The sequence below is a fragment of the Fringilla coelebs genome (genome assembly GCF_963513975.1).
Source record: "Fringilla coelebs genome assembly, chromosome: 2".
NCBI lineage: Eukaryota > Metazoa > Chordata > Aves > Passeriformes > Fringillidae > Fringilla > Fringilla coelebs.
Genome location: NC_140029.1, coordinates 91711447 through 91727836, shown reverse-complemented (window position 1 = coordinate 91727836; position 16390 = coordinate 91711447). Strand labels below are relative to the sequence as shown.

The following is a 16390-nucleotide window of genomic DNA, read 5'->3' as shown; positions in this document are numbered from 1 at the left end:
GAGAAGGTCACACTATTCTTGCAGTCTTCATTAAGCACGGGACAGACCCAGCTTCTGCCACAACTTTAGTGAAGTCCATGTATGACATTAAGTGGCTCATTTGCAGCCAGGGCTGCACTGGGAGGTAGGTGAAAGAAAATATCGCTGTAGGATGGTAGGTTCTCCTGCAGAACCCAAGTGAAGACAAGCCAATTTTTGCCATTACTTTCTGAGGGGAAAAAATAAACTCTGATAGACACAAATCTGAGGCAGACTAAAGGTTTCAGAAGGCAGCCTCTGGCAAATCCAGCTGCAGCAGTTTAAGACATTAGCTTGCACAGCTGTCTGCCAGCCTTGGCTATCCACCTTGTTGGCCAGCCAGAATTTACTGCTCCTCTAATAAAGTCAGCAGAAAGAAATACATGCTTGTGCCTCAGCCACTACAGTTTGCAGCCTAGAGTATTAGACTGCATTGCTGATGATTGGTGAGATCCCAGACTGTACTTTGAAGGAGGGAAAGAAAAGATAGGAACAGAACAAAATGTCTTCCTTGTCATGAAGGGCTTAGAGGCAAATAAAGGGGCTAAAGAACTAAAGAAAGATGTTTATTCTACAGAAGTTGATGGAGCATTCTTTGCTGTTGGAAAGGCTGGTTTGGCTATCTACTGCTCCCCATGGGGGCAGGGAGCTGTAGGTGCAAAAGATAAAGCTAGGACTGCCAGAGTTATCAGCACTGCTCATGCTCTCACCAGCTCAGAGCCCACTGTAAAAGTAGGAGCATCCTCCACTGCCTAACTAATAAGAAAGCCCTCCTGACCCTAATACCTGCACTACTGACACCACCTTCCCCCCTTCCAGGGCTCCCCTCCAGGAATGACATCACCTGAATATAGAAGCAGTCTATTTTTACAACTCCCAATGCAACCAGACCCTCTACTCCTATGAAGAGCAGATTTCAGATGTAAAATGCAATGTGTTGAAAGAAATTAAGGTAGGAAATTTAGAAGAGACAATGGGTTTTCTTTTTTGACAAAGATTTAAGAAAACCCAGGAAATTCACACACCCAAAGCATTTATTAAAATATCTCCCTAGAGCCAGCTTTGACTAAGCATGCCAGGAAATCACTGGTAGCCTTTGAATACTGAGGAAAAAAACCTTAAAAGTACATATTGTGTATTGTAGATGTAAATCTCATGTACTGGATTGTCCCACTTGCTTTGTCAAACAAAGCTACACTAGACACTACCTGTACTAATGTGCAGGCTGTAGGAAATGTTACAAGATAACATGATCAACTTCACACAAAATTATTTTAGAAATAGCATGTGAATCTGTAGCAATGTATTGAGCCACAATTAACCAATGTAAAGTGCTGCAGGCCATCTGGAAGTTTTGCAATTAATGAAAGTCTAATACTATGCAAGAAAAGGTTCAGGAACTCAACAAGGAACATTTTGAGTTCTTGGTTTGTTTTGGAAAGAAAGCAAATCTTATTTTTCAGCTCCCCAGTAACTTGGGTTAGCTCAGTTTGAGATAACCTAAAAACAAGCAAACAAACAAAACCAAAAATACCCACTGAAAAAACCCCACTACCCAAAGAAGCCCCAAAAGCTCCTTACTGAAGATCTAACAGTGTTCCTAGAATAAAACTTGCCAAGTCCAAAGTCTTGCCCCAGTCCTTCCCTACCAAACACACAGACCCTCTGAGGGTGTATGCTCTTCAGGTCAGACACAGGTAAGATACAAGCCCTAGAAAGTCCTGTCACCAAGCTGAAGGGATCGTGTGTGTGTGTGTGTGTGTGTGTGTTCCTTTAGCCTATGGCAAAAGCAAGATACAGCAAATAATCTTAGATTAAATCTTAGATTAATCTTAATCTTAAATAATGAAAGATTTACTGCAATCATAACACCCAACAACTTCACCACAGCCTAGGCAAATCCAGCTGCTGGCTCTATGTTCCTCCTTGTGTTTCAAATGCTCTAGCACTTCTAGTTCCTGAGCCACTTCAATACAGTAACTCACCAAAGAGAGGCTAAGTATCTTACTGTGAACATGAATGTCTTCCACATTGGTGCTGGTCCTTAAAAACCTTTCACTCATGAGGCCTTGACACCAATTCTCACTTACTGGGTGAACCACGACCCTTACCCATGCATGTCTTACTTGCTCTTGCCTTGGCATCCCTGATACTGTGAAGAAACACATACAGAAACACAGCCTAGTCCCAGCAGTGAAGCTTTATACAAGAAGCCTTTAATGTTTCAGTCAGCAACATAAAGTCCAGGGTGTGGATGAAAATCAAGTCTCTAAAGGGGCATTGTTTGCAGCTGCTCCCTTCTCCCCTTCAGCAATGAATGCATGCTCTACAGCAAAGGTATCCCAGGTGGTTGTGGAGCAGTTCCTGCCAAGGTGCTGCAGCTCTCTGCTTCATCTCCCATGGGAAAGCTGCCCCACGTTCAGTTACCAGTGCACACTGTGCCATAAGCGCTGCCGGCCATGCTCCACGACCTGTCCAGTCATCTCTGCTGTGTGATGGCAATCTCAGCCAAAGGCTGCTGCAGGCAGCCATGGCCACACTGCATTTCAGCTGTTCAAGCCTAATCCTCCAAGTCCTTTGTTACAGCAAAATACAATTGACTTTCATGAGCCTCATATTCTCCAAAATGTCAGGATGCCAGCACAGCCCTGCTATACGGGATGTTGTTCTTCCAGTCACATCAATGTTCCATTAAATCTTGTTCCTCCACCTTCTCATACGTCATCAAACACACCAAGTAATAGTTTGTGAAACACATGCTTTATACCTCTGCATACTCCATACATGGACTTCACCATGTTTCTTCATCTTACCTGAGTTTTGTATCTTCATCTGAGCCAAGACATTTTAATTCCTCCCCTCCCCACTTCCCTGTCGGAAACCATTCAACTGCAGAGAGATCAGACTATAATAACACTGGGACCCCAGCCAGCAGTATGCAGTGTGCCTGGCTTTTAACAGCTAAATCCTATAAAAAATAATGATGCAAATATGGGCACTCCTCCCCAAGACATCCTAATGCTTTCAACAACCTCTTAGGAACACATAATGCTGCTGGATGGGACAGAGGCTGAAAGGAACTAATTTGGGACTCCTGGTACTTACTGTGTGAACACCTGGCTAAACAAACAGACCTAAGTATGAAAGCTGTATGCACACTCTCCACTGCTGTGTCAGATAGCTGCTTCCTGAAAGCAGGCATGAACTGCACTGCATTATCACCTAAATGTGGTCATGGGGTAGAAAGCTCTTCTTTAAGAATCTTACATGGTGACACAGGATGAGGAAGATTCTACCAAACCACCCACCTTGAAGTCGGCTCAGACCACTATCATCCTTTAGGAGACTAACTCCCCTGTTCTCCATGAAAGTTAGATACATTATCTATCTTCAGCACTAATCCAATACCACATGGGAGGTCTGTGGGAAGCCTTGCAAGTCCTGCCAGGTAAGCCCATCCTCACCTTCCACCAACAACTGCAGTTGTTCCATGACACTATCCTGCCATTTGCTGCAGGAGTATGAGCAAGGACACAAAGCCCTTCTCACACAGACTTAAGCTGATAAATGCTTCTGCATTCACCCTTCAGTCATGGTACCTTGTGTCCCCTTGAGTGCATCACCTAGTGTCCTCTGGGATTTGCCTCTGCAATAAATGAACACTTGACAAGTTCCCCATTCCAGCGGGGGACCATGGACAAATGTCCTCACCTGTATCCTGCTGGAGGCTCTGAAGGAGAGGTTTTATGTGAGAGAAACCATGGGGACAGACCACAGCTTCTCTGAAAAAGCTTTGAGGCTCTCCTGCATCCAAAAGACAAAGCAGCCAGCAAAGGGCTTCTGTCACAGGGGCTGTAGGGAATGTGATGGGGCAGAGAGGGAGGGCACCTCTTTTGCACTCCCTATGCTCCATTTTCCAATGTTTTCTCTCATGTCTGTAAAGACAAAAAATTAAAAACTGTGCTCACCCTCATTCCAAACATCTGGAGTTATTCTGGGGGCAGAGTTCAGTTTTTAGCTGCCTAAGGGCAAAGAAAAAAGAAGAGGGAGCACAAAGACAAAGCAGCACAGGAGATGCTCACCTTTCTTCAGGGCAGCTCACAGGCAGAGCAACTCACACAGTCTGTAACCACTTCTTTAGATGCATGTCTGAAGGAAGTGTGGCTACAAGTCTAAAAATCACAGCCTTGAGAAACAGGGCTTTGTTGCATCTTGCCAGACTTTTATTAAAAATAAGTTTCAAGCTTGCAGGAGAGCACAGGGTGAAAGCATCACCTGGCAAAAAAAGACTTCCAACTAGCTTGCCCACAGAAAAAGTGCATGAGCTTTCTTTATCTGACTGCCTCTGCTGCCCAGTAAAGGCTGCCATGCAGGAAGATGCCTTAAAGCTGTGAAAGCACAAACCTTCAGCCTCACCCATTTAGTCTTTCCAAGAAGGGACCTGAGGCCAAGAAACACAGCCAGCTTTCCACTTGCTCTCAGAGGAGAAAAAATCCAACATCCCTACTTAAGGACAAAAGTTAAAGACAAAGAGAGACCGTGCTCAGGGCACTGGCTGGGGAGCACAGGAGCCCCAGCAAGCTTCAGCTGAGGCTGCCTGAGGACAGGCTCCACCTAAGCAGTTCTGCTGCTTGCCTCCTAGAGGACACAAGCTGTGCTGAGCACACCTCCTGGCCCCCAGACCAGTCAAATCTCACCTGTGAAGTTAAGAGGGTCAGAAAGCACTCCAAATTGTGACCTTTAACTTATGCATGTATTTTAGGAAACTCAAATCCAAAACTTTAGCTGGTAACAACAACAGCACATCTGTGTACTAAGGGAGCAACCCCACTGTGAAAATTTCACCAGCTGTGCTTCCTGATGGGGTGTGTGTTAATGTGTATAAACTCCCTAGTAGTAAATCATAATGGTTTTGCCTTTCTTCTTTTCACAATTTACACTGCCCAGTATTCATGGATTCCCAGTAGCAAGCACATGGATGTGCCCTGTAACCACAGAGTGAGGGAGCACCAACACACTGGCAAAGGGATGTACTGCATGGAGACCCAGTACTGAGCAAGAGGTTAGGAAACTCACCTTGCCAGGGGATGGCTTGAGCAGCTCAGGCTGCTCAGTTTGCCAAAGACAAGACTAGGAGAGTCTTTGTACAGACCACAGTTACAGCAGTGGGGAAGAGACACATTGGACTAAAGGCTTCTTCTGTTTAGTGGATTAAACAGAAGATTCAGCATCTGTAGATCAAGACTGGACAAATGCAAGCCAGAAATGAGATGTAACAGCATGTGGGTAATTAACCACTGCAGCAACGTACCAAACACAGTGGTATTTTCCATTTGTAGTAATTACTTAATCAAGACTAGATGCTTTTAAGACACATTGTAGAGTCCAGAGCAAATGGAATTAATAAAAAAACTAGATATATGGGCTGTATTGTGCAAGAGGGCAGAACCAAAGCACAATAGCTCCTTCTGGTTTCACCATCTACTAATCTATGGGGAAAATTGCCCCTTTTAGTGTCAGTGGAGTTGGTAGACAGTCATATTTTTAGCAACAAGACATTCTGATGTTTACATGAAATAGCAATAATAATACATTGTGTTACACCCACACCTCTAATCTGAAATTCTCTAAGCTCTTTACCATCACTATGTCAGCAAGCTGACAACTCAGTGCTGATAAATTGGCATTATCATCCCCCTTTCATCCAGCTTGTGCTTTTTCAGAGTAGTTAATCATCTGCTTACCATTTACATGGGAAACAGAACACTCAGGCTACCTGCCATCTAATTTTAAGCCTTTTGGTGAGAAAATGGTCACGTGGGTACCTTGCAGAAACTGTCAGAGTGGAACGTAGCTCAGCACACAGAACTGACCAGCAGCTGCCCTACTTCAGATGCTCATCCCCAATACAAACTTTATAGTATTCAAAAACTTGCCTAGGAAAATTCTGCCAACAAAATACTTTTGAAGAGCAGAAGTAGCAATTAGAATGTTAAAAACAAGAGAGAGAGAGAGAGAAAAAGAAAGAATGCTTCCTAGTTGTTTTAACAAAATCTTCATATATGACAGACAGACAAAAAAAAAAAAAAAAAAAAAAGAAGAAAGAAGAGTAATTTCCATTAGTTTCCATGACAACCAATGGAAATCACTAACCCATATCCTCCTTTGTCAACCTCTGGCAGACCTGTCAGGGAAAGCAAGGGACTATGCCCTGTGTAAGGTTCTCTGGTGAACCAGAACACGGGGAAATCTACATTGTTGTAATGTCAAGTGCTCCCCTTACAGCACTGCTCTAGTTTTTTTCCTCTGAGGTATTAGGGGATGGAGAGGTGCTTACTGCTTTCTTGCAAGAGCGAATGCACCCCAGAAGTGCAATTCCCTCTGAGAAACCCCAGCTCTCCCACTTTATGACTGGCTTCTTACTCTCTCTGGCTTCATCAAAACATTCAACCACCTCTTTTCCATCTGTGAGCCATTGGCTCACACCTTGAAGGTGGCCCCATATTAAGCCCTTTTTGCATGTCTTCACTGGCTGGCAAAAAATTGCTGTATCACCCTCTGGTCTACATTTTGTGTCCATTTTTCTTATTATTGTTACCATTGCTGGGAAGGAAAATGATCCTCGGCAATGCCTGCTGCACCTTCTACATGAGAGCTTTTAAACTTTTCTTAACAGGAATGCATTCAGCTTTATAAACCTTGCTATGAGGCACAGCACCATCATTATCCTTGTCTTACAGATGTGAGCACCACAGCTTAGAGGAATAGGATGCCTTGCCCAAAGCCTACATACAAATCATGGCATCATGCTAAGACTGAGGACAAATTGGTCTGCAAAGAGTCTGTTTGCATTTTCTTGATGCCCACAGGCTCTGAAAGTGTTTGAACCACAGATGCTGAGAGTCTGCTGTAGTCTCTCCACCCTGCCAAAACCCCACAGCAAATAAATATTAACCTGAAACAAAACCAAAGCACCCAAACCTCAATAGTTTGCTCTGTTTAATGCTGGTTTACTGTTGACCTTGTATCTGCAGCCAGGATGGCCTAACTCACCCCAGCATCTGGATGTGTGCTGCTGCCCTGCAGAAGAGCTTGGCACTGATTTGTGAGGAGGTGTTAACATCCAGCTGTTCTCCCATCTCTTTTGGTTTTCACGTGCACAGAGCCAGGAGCAGCCCAGGCACGGCGCTGGCACTGTATGAGTTCAAGCTTTTCACATACCACAGTGAGATTTAACACTCACCCAGCAAGACAGGAAATCCACAAATAATCCACATCAACTGCAAATTTTGCTACATCCTCCATTCTCCCATCCCAGGTCTGCGTTGCAGGAGTTACCAGCAAGTAACAGGACTGGGCACAGTGGCTCTGTGCACATGGGTGTGGGTGTACACGAGGTGTAACAAACCACATTTTGTGCCCCCTGATTAGCTATGCTTAGGCTCAGTTTCCTCCATGACACCCTCCTGGGGGACTGCACAGCTCTGAGTGCCAAAGAGGAGAAGACAAAGCACCGAGTTCAAAGTTGAGCAACAATAAATTGTTCTACAAACTGCTTCCCGCAGATTCCTTCTTGAGGCTGATAGCATTTAGTGGCTATGAAGGTATGAACTACAATCACTGGGGAATGCTCATAAATTGCTTCTCTGGCCTGCAGCAGAAGCTGAACTCACACTCAAGCTTTTCCCTCTGGTAAGGCAGTAAGTACTGTAGCACCGCACCTACTTTTACAAAACTTAGAGCAACACTGTATCCTGTAGGAAATTAACATGCTTCACTAAACATGACTGAAACTGGCTTTTCAGTTTAAAAGTTGCTTGAGAAGGTTCAAAGGGGACACCAAACAGAGAATCAGATCACATAGGTCTTTCCTTTCCATTGACAGGAGGAAGGGAGATACAAGGAGATGAAAAGAGGCGTGCTAAGCACTGAGCTGAGGGGTCCCACAAACTGGCTGTGTGTACAAGGTGGAGATAATGGCATGGGGGAGGCACTGATTATCACTGAACACGGGGGTGTAATTAGGACCATTGGGACAGAATTAAAAAAAAAAAAATGGTCTACTTGCTCACAGAAGAGGACTGTGAAGATAAACTTATTAACTCTGAGATATTCCAGAGTGTAGTATCATTTTTCAGAGAACAGGAAGGGGGGCATCTCTTATCAGGGATGTGTAAAACTGGATTTAATAAGACACTAATGGCTATGGTTTGTACAAGCAGCTACTAATCCCAGGGCATGCAGTGATACCTTGTAGAAAAAACAGTCTGTTTTTCTGAACAAGGAAAGAATATAGAGGTACTCTCTGCTTAATCTGCTCCTCCTTACCCTTACACATCATCCTCTACAAAGGGGTCTAAGCCCCAGTCCTGGGGATGACAGAAAAAAGGGCTTTGAGAGAAACTGAGCCTCTGCTGCAACCTGACTTCTCCATGATCCATCCAGAGGGCAATTGGAGAGGGAGAGAACTGCCAGAAGATTAGCCTGAGACTACTCATGTGGCATTCTTTGTCTTAGGACTGGAATACCCCAGAGCTTGCATCGTGGAGCAAACACGCTGTCCTCACACAGGAACACTGCAGCTTTTCTGCCAAGCTGAAGGCAATGCCTCCCACATGAATGCTTGGTCCCTTGCCACCTTCATCTTCCAGAGCTCTGAGTTTGAATGCACAAACTGCAGACCAGAGCTCGGTCACAACCTTTACAGTTATCCCTGAGGAATTTTACTCACCCAGACAACTAAATGATCCAGACATTGCAAAAATTCCCCAATGAAATCGCTTCCTTCTACATATAGGAAATGAGACAACAATTCCAATCCCTCATACTTACGCTTCCTTGAACATAAACATGAAAATACAGCCAAAACTGGGAGGGGAAAGAAGGTCCCAGAGCAGCAAGAAGTACATATGCAAGGAGTTACATCATGCAGAAGGAAAGCTCTTGGCTTCGGGCTAAAATTACCAGTGCTTAAATGGCAGGGGCTGCTCTAGCATGGAGGGGCACCTTCCCAGGAACAGTCCTCCAGATTGATCCATTGTCGGGAAAACAGCAGGCTCTGCTGTCAAAACCATCCCTGGACAACACAGTGCCGGAGGCCAACTTATCAGCTGGCCAGTGCCTGCCAAAGCCCATCCTGGCGGATGGGCAGAAATTCCTTGTTCTGCCTCTCTGACACTCAAGCCCTAAAATATCTCACCATTGCAGCAGGGTGACAAGGAAAAGACAGGCAAGGATAGCACTTCTGATGGCAGGAAGTACACCCAGGCTCTGGGCTCCTTCATTAGGACAAGGTTCACCAGCATATCTCTCCATCAGATGCAGGCGCCTTCACCAGCGCACTCCTGTCACTCCACTCCTGCTTCCCTCTTATAAAAGACTTTAACATCCTCTGCTCCCATCCCATGACTTGTAGGACTTAAGACCCTTTCAGGTTTGAGTCATATTACTGCCATGGGTACCTCCACAGCAAATCTTTCCATGACCTCTCTAGGTCTCCTCACAGATACAAAACTAAAGAATTTGTTTCTGACTATGAAGCAATCTTCAAATCACTGTTTCTTGAAAACTTTCAGTGTTGGGAAGAAGCTGATTAAGCACTGGAAGCTCTACCAGCATTCATGTTCCCAAGGTCTCTTGATCCTGTCTCAGGACTCTAAGCAAGAAGCAGAGATGGGTCAGAAGGAACATGTACTGACTAGTGACAACCAGCAGTGGATAACAAATAGCTGTCCAAACAGCCTTTCCATGCTTGGAGCATAAGGTGAGCAAATCCTCTCTTCCTGCAAATGAAACACAGTGGCTCTGTCTTGGTGCTTTTATCTGTTTCTCACCATTGTTCCCTCAGGCTGGTTTGCTGGTCTTTGCAGTTAAAAAGGGAAGGACTAAGGAGAAGGAACAAGAAAAGCTCAGTTCTATGGGGTCTATTACACAGCATTAAGGTATTTTGAGAAAATGGTTAGAGGTCCATCTCCAGGACAGCAGCTGAGAGAGTACAGCCAAGGAAAACACTGTTTAGCTGTGAAACAGTGGAAATATGGGATTCACTTCCAGCTGAAGTTAACAAGATACTAAACTCCTCTCCAGTCATCCACCCCAAATCTTTTGCTCCTTCCAAGGTGTGTTTGTACAAGAGGAGCCTCAAATTTGTTTCGAGCTTATAGGCCTCCTGATGCACTCCAAGCAAGGTGCAGACATCTGTAAGAAATTCCACATTTGCAGACTGGAGCATGAATTTGCTTTTCTTCAGCTCTTAGCAGCCTTCATCTAAACAACTGTCCCAAGCAACCACAGGGCCCATGCCAAAACCAAGAGGTACACTGTAATAAGAGACAAAACTACAGCACAGTAACAAAATTTCACAGCAGCTTATATGGACTTCACTTGGGAGTAGGTAGTTTGCAAGGCAGAGAAGGGACAGCCACTCATTACTGCGGCCTGGTGTCTTCAGCCCAGATCAGTACTGAAACACATTTGAGAAAAACTAGCAAGAAAATGTCACACAGTTGCTGCTTGTACTACAGTTATCTGTGCTTTAACAGAGCATTGAAGTGTCCAGACTTGTTCACCAGCTATCTGTTTATTTACTGTTGAGGATTTGCAATCCGAATCCCACAGTTGAGAGCAAATACACCCCTGCTCTAACCAGCTCACACCTAACAGTACACAGTTGTGGCAAAACCTTCAAGCCCTGGTAAAGTCCAGATGTGTATAACCCCTTGTCTACCACCCAGATGCAGCTGTAGAAGGAAGTACGCTTCACAGCACAACAGCAGGCTGCTTTTTGCTTGCTAAACTCAGGGACCACACTGTGAGAGATAAATCTCTCCAAGGAAATGCTGGTTATTTACAGATTAGCATAGCTATCACAGTAGAGCAGAAGCCAACATCCCTGCAAAGATAGATGCAACCCAGGTAAACAAGGCATTTCTGAGAACCAATCTCGTCTAGCTCACAGGATATGCGGTGGAAACACAGCCTGGTTAATGGGAGTCTCATCAGTCTGGGAAGAGACATCTGGCTGAGATTCGTGACAAACTCTCTTCTGTACAAAGAGAAACACTCCCCAGCTCATGTAACACCACACAAGAAAGATCAAAGGTGTCCCGAAGCCTCCTGATGGGTAAGCAGCTGTACCAATAACAGCAGCTGGAAAATGCAACAGGAGACTCAGCCAGTCCCTTCCTCCTGTGCTGGGAGCAGAGCTGCCTCCTCGGCAGCCCCCAGCAGCAGCCCCCTGTTAATTACCGGCAAGGAATTTGCACTCTGGCAGATAAAGTCATTCAGTCAGCCGCTGGCGCGTTCACACAGAGCAGCTCGGCTCTGACAGCAGCTCCATCTGAGAAGCAGCATTTGGGTGCCACGCACACGTAAGTGCTACACGACATCGCGTCTGCTGCAGAGCTCGTGCCACACGTGCTGCTGCTCAGAGGCTACAGCCCCTTCAGAACAGCCAGGGAGGTTGTTTAAACACTCCTACATGGGGCATTTGGCCAGTGATTCAGCACAATGAGGTGCCTCGGACAGAACCGCTTGGTTCATCTCGCACACTCCAACTCCTGGGACATCTGCAGCGCAGCAGCTGCCTGGTGGCACAGCACGAACCTTAAAAAATAGGCTTTGCACTGATGAGCCTTTGCCGTGCTCCCAGGAAAGAATCACTTATTTCCTACTTTCCCATTTAAAAGGTGCTTATTGTCTTGAGATGCAATTCCAGCAATGCCTGGTCTGGCACTCAAGGGAAGGATTTCAAGAAGGAAGACACCTATCACTCCAAAACCAGCTCAAGGAGAAAAAAATGGATGCAATCTTTCCTTCCACTGAAGATGTGATTGCTAGACTACACCTGGGAAGTCACTTTTATTAAATTATTTTATGAATGTGTTACTGCTGGGTTGTATTGCACAAAGTCACTGCCTATTAAAAACAGCCTGCATTACCCACATCATTGGCACCATGCTGTCTTTTCTGTCCACCGTCCTGGCTGAATTATCAGTGAAAGCAGGGCTGAACTATTCTTAAAGTCTCTATCATTTAATTTCAAAAGGCAAACTTCTTAAAATGATGGTTTCAGAGCCAAATATGGCTATGCAACTACACAGGGATCTCAATTTAAATTTAATCCATTTCCTTTATTAAGACATCAGTTTTAGGTTTTGTCCATTGCAAAAACGTGGGAAAAGTTCGACCAAGGCAAGCTCCTGATGCTGGCTACACTGTGTGAACAACCCAGTGAGAGGAAGTACATCAAGTCCTGTGAAGATCATCTGAATTCCCAGCTCCAAATCCCCTGGTGCACACAAGTACTCTGCTGGCAAATGGCACAAGTCTTGGAAAGGGTGAAAAGTTCCTCTCCTTACATGAAAAAGCAGCCAAGTCAGATCAAGAGGAAGCACTTAGGTGAGTTAAGCAAACAGAAACCTCTGCCTTCTCTCTCCCCCTTAACATCCCTTTTCAGCTTTTCATATAGAAAAACTACATTGAGGGAAACAGAGGTCAGGTGAAAAAAAAAATCATCCCAAGGTTACAACAGATGTAGACACTGCAAACACCATGCTTTTAGAAACAGTTGTGAATCTGCTTCCAGATATTTGCCACCACTGTGTTGCCCAGGGGTTAGAGTGCCTCAGATCGGTCTGTACATCTCCTCACAAGAGTGAAGTTGCTTGTCTTCCTCTGCTTGCCTTTTTAGCCAAAATGAGACAAGTCAGATCAAACCGTTTACACATAACCCTTTCCAAAGGCTGGCTCATTTGGCCAGAAATGGGTTAAGGATAGCTCAGAAGAACAGCTACAGGCCCCAGAGATTATTTTGAATGGCCAGAAGACTTGCAAGGAGCAGAAGGCAGGCCAGGTCAGTGACCTCTCTTCTTGGCAAGGCTGGATTCAAGAAAGGACTTGTATCCACAGCTCACACCAATATACTCATGCTGGCATATACCTCTTTGCTAACATCTAAAATTCATGGTGAAAATAACTTTCTCAAAGATTCTGAATGAAGTTTAAGTGAAAATGAAAACAAGAAAACCCCCCGCTCTTATTGTGAAACAAGTAACCTGGTAGGAGACAGAATGATGCTGGTATGGAAGTGGTCCCACACACCAGCCTTCAGACCTCAATGGGCAGAGCCAAATAGCACCTGGACTCCTCTCCAGCGCTAACTAGGTAACTTACTCCAGCAGGAACTGAACAACTGATTGACTTTAAATACATCCAACAGACATTTCAAGCCTCTCCCTTTTCCTCTATTGTGATGGATGCTTCCCAAAAATTACTCCATATGCTTTGGGAGCCCCAGCTGAGAATATGAGTAACTTCACATCTGCAGTATCCCTGTTAATATGAGTGAACAGCCCCCTCATTGAGTCTGACCCAGGAAAAGAGAGATAAAAGGGGCTGTCTGGAGCTGGTGGCTGGCCTCCATCCGAGGAGTACAGTTCACCGTCTATTGCTCTTGTGACTATTACTGAACCAGGCCAAGAAAAGCTCCAAAGTTCTGGCACGCCTCAGATTTTCCAGTCTGCATGAAGTTATGCCAGGAACATTTACTGAAGCAATTTCTTTCTTTCCTTAAAGACTCTAATTATGCACCTAACAATGTTGTAGAAATGAATGTTGTACAAGAACCCCAGTACAACTCAGAGTTTTGCTAACAAAAGGATTAGAAGCTTAAGGCTCTGTGTTAATATTCTGAATGTACTGAAAGGGACAAAGTGCAAGCTGCAGCAGAAAGAGAAGGCATAGAGAGGGTTATCGCTTCCAAAATCTGGAAAGGGAAAACCACACAGGAAAATGCCACACTAATCTCACTGAATGCCAGTGATGCAGTAGAGTAGTAACAAGAAACATTTAGAAGTGGGTAAGCATCAAAGCTGTCTCTGAATTACAAGCAGCCCACTCTTTAGAAAATTAGAAGGCCTAAATATCCCAGAGGATGGGATGCTACCCATGACTGAGGTAGTATTCACTGCTTGGCAGCTACTAGCAAAGAGCAATCAAACTGAACCCCAAAACAAAAGTTGCCTGAAGTGTCCATTTTCCCTGAAACCAGACCCAGACCTAAGTCATCCGTCTCAAGTTTTCCTGAACTTAGACTGGATTCAAACTAAAACATTCACTGGTTTGACACTTGGACCATTATCTCTGAAGCCAGTCATAATAATTCATTTATTCACTCAAGCATGAACTGGCCTTTAAAACCAAGTTTTGAACATGATGGCTGTACACTTTTTCTTACTTTCAGTTTGCAGGTGAGACACAGAGACATGACAGTACTTATGTCTGGGAAGCTATCCAGGTACTACAGATTAGAAAACATTAGGCAAAAAGCAGGAATTAGCACTTCGACAATGTTAGTGACACCAATGGAATCACAAGTGCAGGGCCAAACATATTTTGGCTGTTTCTCTGGGTTACTGATCCCAGAAGGCTTTACTCAGACCAATGTCATCATTATTTAGCTCTTATTATAATTTTTCTTATGCTGTGCACCTCCTTCCTACAGAAATGTTGGTGAACATTGACCAGAGCTGAGTATGATTTATTTAGGGTTCCTAAGAAAATTAAAAAACACGATTTAGCTTATTCAGAACAGTGTTGGAGAGGATGCATGGAAACACTCACTACATAAGTATTTGGGAGGAATGTGTATTACAATATTATCATGTACAGGCAGATGTGAAATGCTGGTACATACTACAGCTCATTCCCACCCCTCTTGGTTTTCATGACAGCAGCGACCAGAGCCCAACAGTGTTGGCTAACAACCACTCTGTATCATCTCTGCTCCTCACCTGGCCGTTGCAGGGAGTTCACAAAGAGCTTTGCTCATGGACAGAGAGCAACAGCGATGGGCTCCATCCTAATCCCCATTCTTTACCATAACCCAGGCAGCACAGTCCATGGGTGGGAGGCAGAAAAAGAGGGAACCAGACGTGTTTATGCCTTTTTTTTTTTTTTCGTGGAGCCAAACTGCGATGCTCTAGGGTGGGTCTCACCATCTGGGAGAAACATGTAGGGAGAAAAAATGCAGGGAGGGAGGACGAGCTGCCTCCCGAGCGGGACCGCTTTCCTCCGAAGGCAGGCTCGGCCTCCCTTCCCAGCCCAGCTTGAGTTCATTTTCCTCAAATCACTTCCACATTTTCCCTGCCGTAATTATCAAATATTTTGTTTCTGACTTCACTTTTTAGGGAGGCCGCCGCCGCAACCGGGAATGCAGGCACCGTTTGTTTTCTGTCAACAGAGCTGGGGGGTTTGCAGCTGGGGGCTTTCAAAGGTTTTCAATGTCATTGCATTGAAAGAAAGGAAGAAAAGAAGAGCGACGGAAAGAGCGCGCGGGAGTGAGGGAGGGATGGAGAAAAGGAGGGAGGAAGGAAGGGGGCTGCCCCGGGGAGCCCGTCCCGGTGGCGGGATGCAGGCGTCCGGCCCCGGCGCGGACACAGCCCCGCGCCCCACCGAAACGCCCGTCGGCCTCGCAACTTCCCTCTCCGCCCCGGCTGCCACTTTCCCCGCTCCCGGCTGCTCCCCCGCGGGCGCCGCGGCGCTCCCGCTGTCCCCACCCGTCCCGTCCCGTTCCCCGACCCGCCGCCGGGGCCCCGCGCCTACCTCGGCTCGCAGGCGGGCGGCGGCCAGCAGGGCGCAGAGCAGCGGGAGAGTTTTCCAGATCTGCAAGAGAGGGAGCGGGGAGGCGGTGAGCGCGGGCCGGGCCGGGGCCGGCGGGGCGGCCGCCGCCGCCGAACTTCCCGCCCGGCGACCCCTCTCACCATGCTGCGGGCGGCGGGCGGCACCGGCGGGGCAGGAGGAGTTGCGGAGGCGCCTTCCCCGGCTCCGGCTCGCTCGTGAAGGGAAGGGGAGGGCTCCCCCTCGCCCCGACCCGCCAGCCCGCGGCTCCACCCCCGGCCCGGCCCGACCCCCGCCCCGGGGCCGACTCCTCCCCGGCTCCCGCCCGCTGCTCCCCGCCGCCCCTCGGCGGTGCCCCCGTCCCTCCCGCCGCCGGCCCCTCGGCGCCCCACGGCGACCTCGGCGGCCTTTGAAGGCAGCAGGAGGCTGAGGGGCGTCCAGGGGACTCGGTTGCCTCCCCACAACGCCCGGCTTCACACCCCCGCCGGGCAGATCGCGGGTCCGGGGAGGCTCCCCGAGCCCTACCCCAGTGGGGGTTCCCGAGGAGTGGCGACAGCCGCGCCGGGGCGCGGATGCCCGCCAGCCGGATCAAGAGAATCCCGCCGAGGGGTCGCAGCCGCCCCTCACATGGTCACAAAAATTGGGAAACTGAGGCACGAGGTGGCTTTTCCACAGGCTGGATTCACTCACCGACTCAACCCACTGTCCCCCTGCGCTCCAGCCCTGAGGCCACTGAAGTGCTGGCCACAGCTAC

The 16390-nt window shown here is 46.8% G+C and overlaps 1 protein-coding gene across 1 annotated transcript in view; it reads right to left on the bottom strand.

Annotated features, from left to right (window-relative positions):
* FSTL1 (follistatin like 1) overlaps nucleotides 1–15869 on the bottom strand; it is a 51997-nt gene extending 36128 nt beyond the window's left edge. The window contains exons 1-2 of the mRNA XM_084226069.1: nucleotides 15780–15869; nucleotides 15622–15681 (exon numbers count right to left, since the gene is read on the bottom strand). Coding sequence (XP_084082195.1) covers nucleotides 15622–15681; nucleotides 15780–15782 — 63 coding nt within the window. The 5' untranslated portion in view covers nucleotides 15783–15869. The remainder of the gene's footprint in view (nucleotides 1–15621; nucleotides 15682–15779) is intronic.
* Between the last annotated feature and the right edge of the window lie 521 nt (nucleotides 15870–16390).